A 13,078-nucleotide genomic window follows, 5' to 3' on the forward strand; every position below is an offset into this window, starting at 1 on the left:
GAGGAGGAGGAGCAGGAGGAAGAGGAGGAGGAGCAGGAGGAAGAGGAGGAGGAGGAGCAGGAGGAGGGGGAGGAGGAGGAGGAGAAGCAGGAGGAGGAGCAGGAGGAGCAGGAGGAGGAGGAGGAGAAGCAGGAGGAGGAGGAGGAGCAGGAGGAGGAGCAGGAGGATGAGGAAGAGGAGGAGGAAGAGGGGAAGGAAGAGGAGAAGGAGAAGGAGGAGGAGGAGGAGAAGGAGAACAAGCAGGAGGAGGAGGAGCTGCTGCTGGAGGAGCAGGAGGAGGAGGAGCAGGAGGAGCAGCAGCAGGAGGAAGAGGAAGAGGAGGAGCATGAGCCACCACTGGAGGAGAAGGAGGAGGGGGAGGAGGAGAACAAGCAGGAGGAAGAGGAAGAGCGGGAAGAGGAACAGGAGGAGCAGCCGCCACCGCCCAGACCACATGTGACCCACGGAACCTAAAATATGTGCTATGGTCTTTACATAAAAGTCCGCCGACCTCCGATCTAGAAGCTCTCTCCCAGCCTCGTGCCTTCCTCGCGACCCACAGCTGACGACTCTCGCGTGGGCACTTCTGGCTCTGGCCTCAACCACATCCAGCACACTCGCATACATCCATACTCTTGTTCAACACACAACTGGATTCTAGCAGCTCTCTGGAGCTTCTCGTGTCCAAATTTAAACATGTCGTGATTCCCCTATAATCTCCAACGTCTCTCTCAGTAAAGGGCACCCTCGTTGGCCCAGTTGCTTGAGACGGAGCAGTGGAGTCAGGCTGGACTCCTGTCTCTCTTCCACGCTCTCATCCTCGAGATACGCGTACAAATCTCCTGCTCCTCAGCACTTCCAGTATCGCCTTAGCTGCTATCCTCTCCCCTCTGGAGTTCAGAATAGTCTCCTAAATGATATTCTTTCCTTGCCCGCGCCCAAGCACCATCTAACCACCACGGTGTATTTACTGCATAAACAATAAATCACATCTGATGACTTAATCTGACTTACATTTACTCAAAAAAAAAAACAAAAAAACAAAAAAACAAAAAAAAAAAAAAAACACAAGGTTTTCTCATATCACTCAAAATAAAATTACCAAGGGCCTGGGGTGTCTGGGTGGCTCAGTTGGTTAGACGTCCGACTTCGGCTCAGGTCATGATCTCGCGGTCTCTGAGTCTGAGCCCTGCGTCGGGCTCTGTGCTGACAGCTTGGAGCCTGGAGCCTGTTTCAGATTCTGTGTCTCCCTCTCTTTCTGACCCTCCCCCGTTCATGCTCTGTCGTTCTCTGCCTCAATAATAAATAAATGTTAAAAAAAAATTTTTTTTAATAAAAAAAAAAAAACTACCAAGGGCCACACTACCTCTACGACATCATCTCCTACCAATCTTGCCCACACCTACTCACCTCCAGCCACAATGGCCCCCTTGCCATTCTTCAAACACTCTTAAACACAGCTGAGAAGTTTAGCACCTGATGTTCCCTGTGCCTGGAACAGCTCACACTTTCACTTCGTTAGAGTCTCATCTCTACTGTGGACCTCATCAAAAGGTTTTCTCTGATGTCCTTACCAAACAGCACACGCCATCATTCTCCCTCCCCATCACAAACTGTATGTACGTAGTCACAAGCACGCACGCGTGCATACACACATAGGCTCCTTGTCCTTCACTGTAATATGTGCTCCATGATAAAAGGGATGTTATCCTTTTAATTACCTAAAAACACAACCAGGTCATAGTGGGTGCCCACCACATGTTTGTTAAACAAATACCTACAAGCACAGCAGGAATACACACGAACTAACACAAGGCGTCCAAAGAGAATAAAACAATTTTAAAAGATAAACTAACCAAGAAAAATTATCTGAGATGAAACCAACTAAGTTTGCATCGTGGGCACAAGTAAATCACTCAAAAATGTTGAAGGACAAGGAAAGCATTTATGAGTGGAAGTGACATATGGAGGAGTATGATTAAGGTAATAGGGGGATGTGGGCCAACCGTCCTTACTCACTTCCAAAGCTCTAAGACTAAAAAAAGACATTTTTTAAGCATATTTATTTTGAAAGAGAGAGAGAGGGAGGGTGCAGGGGAGAGAAAGAGAGAGAGAGAGAAAGAGAGAGCAAGCAGGCTCCACACTCTCAGCACAGAGCCCAACACAGGGCTCGATCTCATAGACCACAGGATCACAACCTGAGCCAAAATTAGGAGTTGGATGGCTCAACTGACTGAGCCACCCAGGCGCCCCTAAAAAAAAGAAATTTCTGAAGAATGATTTCAAAAGTGATAAACCCTAAACCAATGGCCTAAGATCTCATCCCCTAGCCTTCCATCTGCCCATGAATTCACTAACTCACCTTGCTGGCAATGGCTTGGGAATCCTGCCTCTAATATCCAGGGCTCCTCTCCTTGCTCTATCTTGAAGACCACTTCTGGCTTAGTAAAGCAATATCCTGTTAAGAAAAAACAATACAAGACTGGTTAAAGAGCCTGGCTTCAAGAACTCTGAAAGGTACAGCTTTGGGAGCTACCCAAGGGAGATGCCCAAATCTCAACCCCTGAGAAAACAGCATTTTTTATGGGGGCCAGAGAGAGACGGGTCATCTCATGGCCCTGAATCTCGAGTTTCAAATCAGAAAATTCCACAGGCAATTCATATGTTTCAACAACCAGAAATGTACTGGTAGTCAGGCACGAGGGAAAAAAATTCTTACCTACTGAGACAAGGTGGCTGTAATTTTCTAGGATCACATCTCTGTATAGTATCTTCTGAGCAGGATCCAGCAGATACCACTCTTCCTGAGTGAAGTCCACACATACGTCTTTGAATGACACTTGTTCCTGTAATGGTATATTCCTTTTCTATATGAAAGTGTCAGAACTACAGGACACAGAAGAGATTTAAAAGAGCTTATCTCTTTCGGATTCACTAAAAATTGACATACGGGACGCCTTCTTTTGTGCTATACTATGTAGGATAAAAGAAGTATCTTGCACAAACTGAGTTTCCACTAAGGGCCTGGAACTGTTCCCCTTGCTGCAAATACTGCTGATGAAAACATCGTTCCTGTGCTTAAAGCGCTTATGATCTGAAGAGTAGATGCATACGTTAACCTTTACTAAATTACACACTGCAGGAGCCAAGAGTGTGCACACAGTACACTGGGAAGGAAGGCAAACCAAGAAAAAGTTAGCTCTTTAATATTATCATTTACGTGACAGAAGAAATAGGTAATAAAATAGAGCAGACCCCGAGGAGACCCAGATACTGGAATTAATAAACAAGAACTTTAAAACGAATTATGATTAATATGGCTAATAAAACAGAGGAAAACACGAACAAAATAAAGGAACAGAGGAGATAAGTTGACGGATACGTGGTATGGTTGCCGTGCAGAGAAGTAATAGAGTAGGCCGGAGACTGCTAGCCCCTGAAAGGTCCGCTGTGAGGCGCCCTTGACTGGCACCTGGGAACTTGGACTTCAGGAGACTCACCGTGCCCTAATACGAATGGTTTGCTGAGCCTAAACTGTGTGTAAGCAATATGCTTTATACACACACATGCGTTCCTTCTGGTCTCGAAGTTTCTGTGCTAAGCAGAGAGTACCGATGCCATCAGCTCCTGGTCTCTGAGCACTGAGTCTCCTGAGCTCCCGGGGCAGACATTTCCCATTTGCTGTCACATCTCACTGCTGGGGCACTGACGGGCGTCTCGGGCGTCTCGGGGGAAGGCTCTTAGAAGTCTGCTCCTGGCTTCCTCTCAACTCTGCTCCACGTGCCTTTTCCCGTCCCTGATTCTGCTTTGTATGCCTGCCCGTTAAGGAATCAGAGCCATAAGAAGGACTACCCGCTGAGTCACTGAACCTGGGGATGGTCTCCGGGCCCTCGGATACATGTGTCTACAGACACACAACGTACACACATCCGAACACAGATAAAATGGGCACTTTAGAGCTAAGAAACACAGCATCGGAATTAACTCATTACCTGGATTCAAGTCCTCACAGAGAACATACACATACATCTATCAAAATATGTACCTCAAAACTGACAGAACTGAACGGAGAAATACACAAGTTTATACTCATAGTCGGGAGACTTCTGACAGATCAAGGAGGCAGAAATCAGTTAAGTACATAAATGACCTGAACAGCACTATCTATCAACATGATCTAATTGACAGTTATAGAATACTCCATCCAAAATAGTAAAACACACACTTTATCATTCTATTTTAGCTCACATGGAACCTTCACCAATATAAAGCATAGTCTTGGCCACAAAACACACCTTAACAAATATAAAACAACAGCTATGATACAAAATACGTTCTCAGACTACAATGGAATTAAATAGAAATCAATAATCATGAGATAGCTGTCTGTGCTGACAGACAGCTCAGAGCCTGGAGCCTGCTTTGTATTGTGTCTTCATCTCTCTGCCCCTCCTCTGCTCATCTCTCTCTCTCTCTCCCCCAAAAATAAATAAACATCCAAAAAACAAAAACAGAAAGAAAAATTTTAAATCAGTAACCTAAGTTTCCATCTTAGTAAACTACAGAAGAAAGGCAAATTAAGCCAAAAGCAAGCAAAATAAAGGAAGCATTAGAATAAATCAATGAAATTGAAACCATGAAAAAAAAAATCAATGAAACCAACAGCTGCTTTGAAAGACCAATAAAATTAATAAACTTCCAGAAAACCTAACTAAGAAAAAAAGAAACAATTATGAATCTCAGAAATGATCAGTCAATACTGATCCTAATGACATTAAAATAATAAGAGAATATCACAAACAATTCTATTCCTGAAAAATTAGATGAAATGGACAAATTCCTTAAAAGACATGGCTACCATTTCCTACAAAAAAATAAATAGCCTGAATAGATCTATATCTGTTAAAAAAAAAACTTGAATTAGGGGCACCTGGGTGGCTCAGTCGGTTAGGCGTCCAACCTCAGGTCATGATCACATGCTCCGTGGTTCGAGCCCTGCATCAGGGCTGTGTGCTGACAGCTCAGAGCCTGGAACCTACTTTGGATTCTGTGTCTCCCTCTCTCTCTGCCCCTCCCCCACTCACTCTGTGAAAAATGAAAAAACCTTAAAAAAAATTTTTAATAAATTTTAAAAAACTTGAATAAATAATCAAATCACTCCCATTATAGAAAGCACAAAGCCCAAATGGTGTCACTGATGAATTCTATTAAACGTTTAAGGAAAAAATACCAATTCTTCACAATCTCCTCCAGTACACAACACTTGCAAATTCATATTATGAGGCCAGCAGTATCCTAATACCAAAACCAGATAAAGACATGAGAAACTAAAGACCAATATCTCCCATTAACATAGACACAAAAATCCTCAAATATTGGCAAATCAAATCTGACAATGTATAAGATGTATTTTAAACCACGACCGGGTGGAGTTTATTCCAGGTATGGAAGGCTAGATCAATGTTTTAAAAAAAAAAAAAAATCAATGAATACAATCTAGTACATCAACAGGCCAAGAAGAAAATTTACATGACCCAATCAATTGATGAAGAAAAAGCATTTGCCAAAATCTAACAGCATTCATGATGAAAATTCCCAGCAAACTAGGAATAGGGGGATCTTTCTCAGCTTGATAAAGACCATCTACAAAAATCTTACAGCAATATCACAGTTAATGTTAAGAGACTGGACACTTTTCCTCTAAGGGCAGGAATAGGGCAAGGATGTCTTGTCTCAATATTCCTATTCAACTCTGTGTTGGAAGCACTCACTAGTGCAGTAAGACCCAAAAGAAAAAAAAAAAAATATATATATATATATATACATATATATATACATACATACATGCATGCATAATTGGCTCTCTATTCTCCTCCACTGATCTATGTGTTTATTTTTGTGCCAGTACCATACTGTTTCAATTACTGTAGCTCTTTGTAGTCTATCTGGAAATCTGGGATTGTGATACCTCCAGCTTTGCTTTTCTTTCCCAAGATGGTTTTGGCTATTCGAAGTAGAACAGAACAGACAGCCCAGAAATAAACCCACAGTTATATAGTCGATTAGTCTTCAACAAAGGAGGCAAGAATATACAATGGGAAAAAGACAGTCTCTTTAACAAACGCTGCTGGGAAAAAGCTACATGCAAAAAAAATGAAACTGGACCATTTCTTACACCATACACGAAAGAGATTAAAAACCTAAATGTGAGACCTGAAACCGGAAGAAAACATAGGCTAATTTCTTTGACATCATCTGTAGAACCATTTTTCTAGATATGTCTCCTCAGGCAAGGGAAACAAAAGCAAAATTAAACTACTGGGACTACGCCAAAACAAAAAAGCTTCTGCACGGCAAAGGAATCCATCAATAAAACAAAAATAAAACCTTGGAAGAAGATATCTGCAAATGATATATCTGTTAAGGATCTGATTTCCAAAATACATAACTTATACAACTCAGCACAGAAAAAAACAAGCTGATTAAAAACTGGATGGAGGACCTGAATAAACATTTCTCCAAGGAAGACATATAAATGGTCAAGAGACACATGAAGAGATGCTCAACATCACTCATCATCAGGGAAACTCAAATCAAAACCACGAGACATCACTTTACAACTGTCAGAATGGCTAGACTCAAAAAAGAAATGACAGGAGTTGGTGAGAATGTGAAAAAGGAGCCCTCATATACTGATGGGGGGACATTAGGGGATAGGGGTGCAGCCACTATGGAAAACAGTATAAAGGTTCCTCCAAAAAAAAAAAAAAAATAGAACTACCATATGATCCAGGAATTCCATAACTTGGTATTTACTCAAAGAAAATGAAAACACTGAATTGAAAAGATATATGCACCTCTATGTTTATATATAAATGTAACATTATTTACAATAGACAAAATATGGAGGCAAGCCAAGAGTACATCGACAAATGGATAAAGAAGATGTGGTGTACACACACACACACACACACACACACACACACACGCAATGGACTATTACTCGGCCATAACAAGAATGATATCTTGACATCTGCAACAACATGGATAGATGTAGAGACTACAGGGCTAGGTGAAAGAAGTCAAATAAAGACAACTACCATATGGAATTTAAGAAACAAAAGAGACACAAAAAGAGACTCTTAAATATAGAGAACAAACTGGTTATTGCCAGAGGGGAGGTGGGTGGGGGAAAGAGATGAGATCACTGGGATCAAAGCAAAAATAAAACTCTCTATTTGAAGTCAATATGAGTGTCTATATAGAAAACCTCAAGAAATCTATAAAAAGAAAGAAAAAACCAACTGGAAGTAATAAGCAAATACAACAACATCACAGGATAAAAGTCAATATTAAAACGTCAACTGTTTTCCTATATCCAAATAAAGAACTGGAATTCCACAGGGCACCTGGGTGGCTCAGTCAGTTCAGCGTCTCACCTGATTTTGCCTCAGGTCATGGTCTCACAGTATGTGGGATCAAGCCATGGTTGGGCCCTTAGCTGACAGTGTGGAGCCCACTTGGAAATCTCTCTCCTTTTCTCTGCCTCTCTCCCTGACTCGTTTTCTCTCACTTTAAATAAATAAATAAACAAACACAAATAAAATGAAGAATTGGAATTCCAAATTTTCAAATGAATGAAAAAATACCATTTACAATAGTGCCAAAAAAAAGGTACTCAAGTATAAATATAACACAATATCTACAGGTGTTTGCAGAAAAACACAACTGATGGAAGAAATCAAAGATCTAAATACATGGAGAAATGTTCCATATTTCTAGGAAGAATGTTAAAATGTTCCATATTAATAGGAAGACTCAATACGGCTAAGATATCAATTCTTTCCAACTTAATCTATAAATTCAATGTGACTCAAATAAAAACCCCAGCTATTTTGGGGCACCTGGATGGCTCAGTCAGTTGAGTGTCTGACTCCTGATTTTGGCTCAGGTCACGATCCCAAGGCCACGAGATCGAGCCCCAAGCCCTGCTTGGGATTCTCTCTCTCCCTCTCTCTCTATCACTCTGCCCCTCTCTCCAGCTCACACACTATCTCTAAAATAAAACTTTAAAAAAATAATAAAATAAAAAATGTTTAAAAACTGCTATTTTGCAGATACTAACAAAATGACTCTGAAGCTTATATAGAAAGGCAAAGGATCTAGAACAGCCAACACAATGTGGAAGAAGAAAAATGAGAATTCACATCAACTGATCTCCAGATGTAGTATAAAGCTACAAGTATCCACAACAGTATGTTATTGCTGAAAGAGACACACAGGTCAATGGAACAAATGAGGGTCCAGGATTAGATTTACCAAAATACAGTCAAATAATTTTTGACAAAGGAACAAAGGCAATAAAAGAAGAAAAGATACTCTCAACAAATGGTGGTGGACAACTGGATACCCATGCAAAAGAAATGAACCTAGACAGAGACCCTACACCTTACACAAATATTAACTAAAGATGAATCAGAGATCTAAATGTAAGATGCAAAACCTTCTAGAAGAAAATATAGAACACAGGATATAAGAGAAAAATCTCTGTGCCCCTGGATTTGGTGATGAGCTTTTAGATACAAGAGAAAAAGCACATCCCATGGCAGGGGGTTGTGGGGGAGGGCAGGAAACATGGGCTGGGTGTTATTAAAAACAAAATCTGCTTGGCAAAAGGCATTTTCTAAGAAAATGAAAGGACAAGGCACAGACTAGGAGAAAATATTTGCAACACATATATCTACTAAAGGATTTGTATCCAAAAAATACAAAAGAACTCTTAAAGCTCAGTAAGAAAACAAATGACCCATTGAAAAATGGGCAAAAGATGTGAACAAACATACCACCAAAGACATAACGATAGCAAATAAACATATGAACAAATGTTGAATATCACCTGTTAGTAGGAAAATGCAAATTAAAACAAAAATAAGAGGTGCCTGGGTGGTTCAGTCGGTTAAGTGTCTGAGTCTTGATTTCGGCTTTGGTCCAATCTCACAGTTGGGGAGATTGAGCTCCGCATCGAGCTCTGAGCTGCTAGCACACAGCCTGCTTGGGATTCTCTCTCTGGCCCTCCCCTGCTCGCATGCATGCACTCTCTCTTTCTCTCTCTCTCAAAATAAATAAATAAACATTTTTCAAAAACCACACAAAAATGAGATGTCATGACACATTAGAATGGTTAAATCCAAAATAATGACAATACCAATTTCAGGTCCAGATGCAGAACAACAAGGATTCTGATTTGTAATTGGTAGGAATGGAGACGGATACAGCACCTTTGTAAAAATGGTTTGGCAGTTTCTTGCAATGCTAAACATACATTACATAATTGACCCAGCAATTTCACACCCTAGCATCTGAAACCTTATGTCTCCTTAAAACCTACACGTGAGGGGCGCCTGGGTGGCTCAGTCGGTTGAGCATCCGACTTCGGCTCAGGTCACGATCTCGTGGTCCGTGAGTTCAAGCCTGGCATCGGGCTCTGTGCTGACTGCTCAGAGCCTAGAGACCGCTTCAGATTCTGTGTCTCCCTCTCTCTCTGCCCCTCCCCCATGCATGCTCTGTCTCTCTCTCTGTCTCAAAAATAAATAAAACATTTAAAAAAATTTTTTTTTAATTTAAAAAAAAAAAACCTACACATGAATATTTCTAGCCCCTTAATTCATAAGGGCCCCGACCTGGAAGAATCAAGAGTCCAGGGGTTAACAACTCTGAAATCATGTACATGTACATGCATGCTCAAATTGAACTATCAAGTCAATAAAATCCATTTGATGTTAGCCAGATTCTCACTGTTAGAGTGGGAGACTACACACAAGCAAGGAGAGAAGGTTAGAAAGCTCCATGTGGTAATGATTACAACAGGAGAAAACAGTGTGAACTAATACGTAGCCTACTGTAGATATAGATGGTTGCATACTGAAGTATTTATAGACTTGTGTATATGCATGGGTTAGTACACACATGTATTTCCTTGTTCAGTTAGCTGGGAGGGTCTACCAGCAATCATGCACCACTAGCAAAAGCCGGATGCTTAACCGACTGAGCCACGCAGGTGCCCCTGAATTCTCTACTCTTGACGTACTGCCCTCAATATAATTCTTACCCACTTCTACTTTTTCATGTTAAAAATATGAATCCTTACAAACTTTAGACAACTCGTTTTAAAACAAAGTGGGGGGGCGCCTGGGTGGCGCAGTCGGTTAAGCGTCCGACGTCAATCAGGTCACGATCTCGCGGTCCGTGAGTTCGAGCCCCGCGTCAGGCTCTGGGCTGATGGCTCAGAGCCTGGAGCCTGTTTCCGATTCTGTGTCTCCCTCTCTCTCTGCCCCTCCCCCGTTCATGCTCTGTCTCTCTCTGTCCCAAAAATAAATAAACGTTGAAAAAAAAATTTTTTTTAAATAAATAAATAAATAAATAAAACAAAGTGGGAATACACAAACCAAAAAACTCACCTGGGATCTGTTCATTTTCCGCTCTTAGTGAAGGAGGCAGAGCTGAGGGGAACAAGGAAGAAGGAAGTTAGGAGACACTTGGCCTATCTTGCAGTTCCTGAATTTACCTGCCTACGCAACAGCTCCACATACAAGATACTTACGTGTCCATGTGTGGCTCCGATATATGTTGAGCTTAGACATGATACTTTTCACTGAGTGAATGTAAACATTTGTTTCTTATTGATTTATTACCAATTTAGGTTCTGTGACACAGAAAAATTAAAAACATGAGAAGATGAGTTTAACATAGAACAGTAACCTAAAGGAGGAAACACTATGGGTTTGTCAAAAAAACTGATGTGGTGGGGAAAAATTAAAAACCTCAAGCCACATTGTTAATATTTTCCTGTTAACACCATTAATCCCTTGAGGTCAGAGAATCCAAGAAACCTCTGGAAAAAAGATGGGACTGTTTAAGGCAACGTAAAAAATGTTTAATGTTTGTTCTAACCTGCTTACAACTTTCAAAAGGTCTTTTGGTAACAAACTATCTTTGACTTCACAGTGGCACAATGGGCAGTGGCCCAGCCATCGGCAGACCTAACTTTTCACCGTGTTCTGGCACTAACAAACTGCATAATCTCCGTCAGTCAGCTCCTCAGGCTCAACTTTTGCCTTCTCACTTTTCAAATAAGGTCAAAACAGACAACCCTACAAGAGACTTGCCTGCACTACCATTCTCTACGCCTGTAAGGTCAGGAAAGCGGGAACCTCGGCATCTTTCTAGATGCCATCAACAATGGGACATTGTTCGAGGGCAGCTCGCCTCCAGAAACAGTGAACAGAAAATGAGGGGAGAAGGGAGTGTTCAGAGAGGGGTGATGACAGAACTTCCTTAGCTATGGCTGGTGAACCTTTCATTCCCGACCATGCCCTCACAAACTCTCCAAAGAGGCGACGTTTCCTGCGCAGGCTGCGTGCCCACCCCTCTCAGCTCCAGCTCACCTCGCTCTTCTTAACTCTGTCCCAGACCTTCCACCGTCACACAGCCTTCGATGGCTTCAGGATACAGTCATGCTTATACATAACAAATAACAAATGAATACATAATAAATAATAACTTGGGATCTGGGGAATGTTAGAGCCAGGAAAGGGCCTTGGTGGCTAGCTAGTCCAGCCCCTTCCCTGTTCCATTGCACAAATGAGTTAACTGAGCAATGAAGGCCCTAGAGACTTGTCCACGCTCCAGCCGCACGTATTACACACATAACAAACAAATACAATAGCAGCTAACAAAATGCGAGTGCTCAGAACAATGCAGTGCGGCAAGGATTCCGGACACCCACACTTTACAGATAAGGAGCCCCAGCCTCACGTCGGCTATTCGGTCAGAGCCCTTCATTTACATCAGAAGCCCTGCCTGGCTCACTCGTTCTCTCCTACGACCGCGCCCCTCCTTAGGTAGCCAGGCGCCTATAAGACGCACGCGCACACGTCACAACGTGAAGCGCGCACGCACGTCGCGCACGCGCGTTCACTCTTTTCCGCAGCCCCACCCCCTCCCCGTGGGCCCAGCGCACACGTCACGCACGCGCACTCCCCACCCGCGGCCGCACGACGGCGCAGCCCGCTTAGCGCTGGAGCTGGACACCTGCGGACCCTGCAAGCCGGAGAGCCCACGTTCCCACGCGGGACCCCGGTCCCTTAATCTGAGACGCCCATGCCCCCTCCCCCCACACCCCGCGTCCCTTCCACTCTGCAGGCGCCGCAGAAGCCTGGGGTCCCTCCTATGTCCGCGGGGCCCCTACCCACCACTGGGCACCGCCGCCCCCGCCGGACCCCCGAGCCGCGCGGGGCCCTCTGGGCCCTCGCACCCTCCCTCCGGGGCTCACCCGCAGCTCCCTCGCCGCGTGGACCCGGAAACCAGGGAAGGTTTCCCACGAGGGGCTGGAGGCCGGGGAAGGACGAGCCGGGAGGAGTAGGCGGGGATGCACATGCGCAGAGGGAGGGAGCGGCGCGGCTGCGGCGGAGAGCTGGAGCTCTCTGCTCCTAGCAGCTTGGGCTGGGAAAGTGCCCGTATCCTCCTTAGAAGCGACGTCTCACTCCTAAGTTGTAAAAGCTAGTGGTAGTAGCCAGCGAACAGGGTTTTAGTGAAGCTTGGAGGCATTTGCGTTGTTAAAGCCCTTAGGATGTTGCCTAAATTGTTCAGTACCTCTCTCAAGATTCCCTTTCCCGATATACACCTGCCCACTCCTCGAGAAATCAGCTGGAGCGTAGCTGCCGAGTCTGCTGAGTTCAGAGCTTATCATCTGAGATATTCACTTCTGCCTGGAGCCAGCATTCTGTCCGTGCCCCCGACGCCTGCAGCAAAGCAGTGCGCCTTCTAGACACAAGCCAAAAGAAGGAAAGGTGTGCATGGATTTCAGTTATAAACGTGGGATCTGTGACCAGCATGGTTATCCTTTGGAATGAAGGAAGAAGCAAGCTAGCAATTCGGTATTCGTGCTAAAAGCCGTTGAAGTGTTCTTAAACCAAACTCGAAGAAAGCACCCTCTCATCTTCCCGGGACCTTCCCCTATACGCTTCACTCAATTTCCCCCAATGTGAACGTCTTGCAGAACTACGATACTTTCATCAAAACTAAGGAAGTAACTCGGGTG

General features: G+C 43.5%; 1 protein-coding gene across 5 annotated transcripts in view; it reads right to left on the reverse strand.

The window, feature by feature from the left end:
- Positions 1-12,419, reverse strand: part of ZNF248 (zinc finger protein 248) — a 20,514-nt gene extending 8,095 nt beyond the window's left edge. For 2 of the 5 annotated variants that reach the window (XM_040454285.1, XM_040454281.1), the window contains exons 1-6: positions 12,311-12,419; positions 11,424-11,495; positions 10,580-10,681; positions 10,437-10,478; positions 2,699-2,825; positions 2,342-2,437 (exon numbers count right to left, since the gene is read on the reverse strand). In XM_040454285.1, the coding sequence (XP_040310219.1) occupies positions 2,342-2,437; positions 2,699-2,825; positions 10,437-10,451 (238 nt within the window). In that variant the 5' untranslated portion in view covers positions 10,452-10,478; positions 10,580-10,681; positions 11,424-11,495; positions 12,311-12,419. The remainder of the gene's footprint in view (positions 1-2,341; positions 2,438-2,698; positions 2,826-10,436; positions 10,479-10,579; positions 10,682-11,423; positions 11,496-12,310) is intronic. The other 3 variants (XM_040454282.1, XM_040454283.1, XM_040454284.1) reach the window with 3 other exon arrangements.
- Between the last annotated feature and the right edge of the window lie 659 nt (positions 12,420-13,078).

Source organism: Herpailurus yagouaroundi, unplaced genomic scaffold (genome assembly GCF_014898765.1).
Source record: "Herpailurus yagouaroundi ecotype Mexico unplaced genomic scaffold, PumYag 211, whole genome shotgun sequence".
Classification (NCBI taxonomy): Eukaryota; Metazoa; Chordata; class Mammalia; order Carnivora; family Felidae; genus Herpailurus; species Herpailurus yagouaroundi.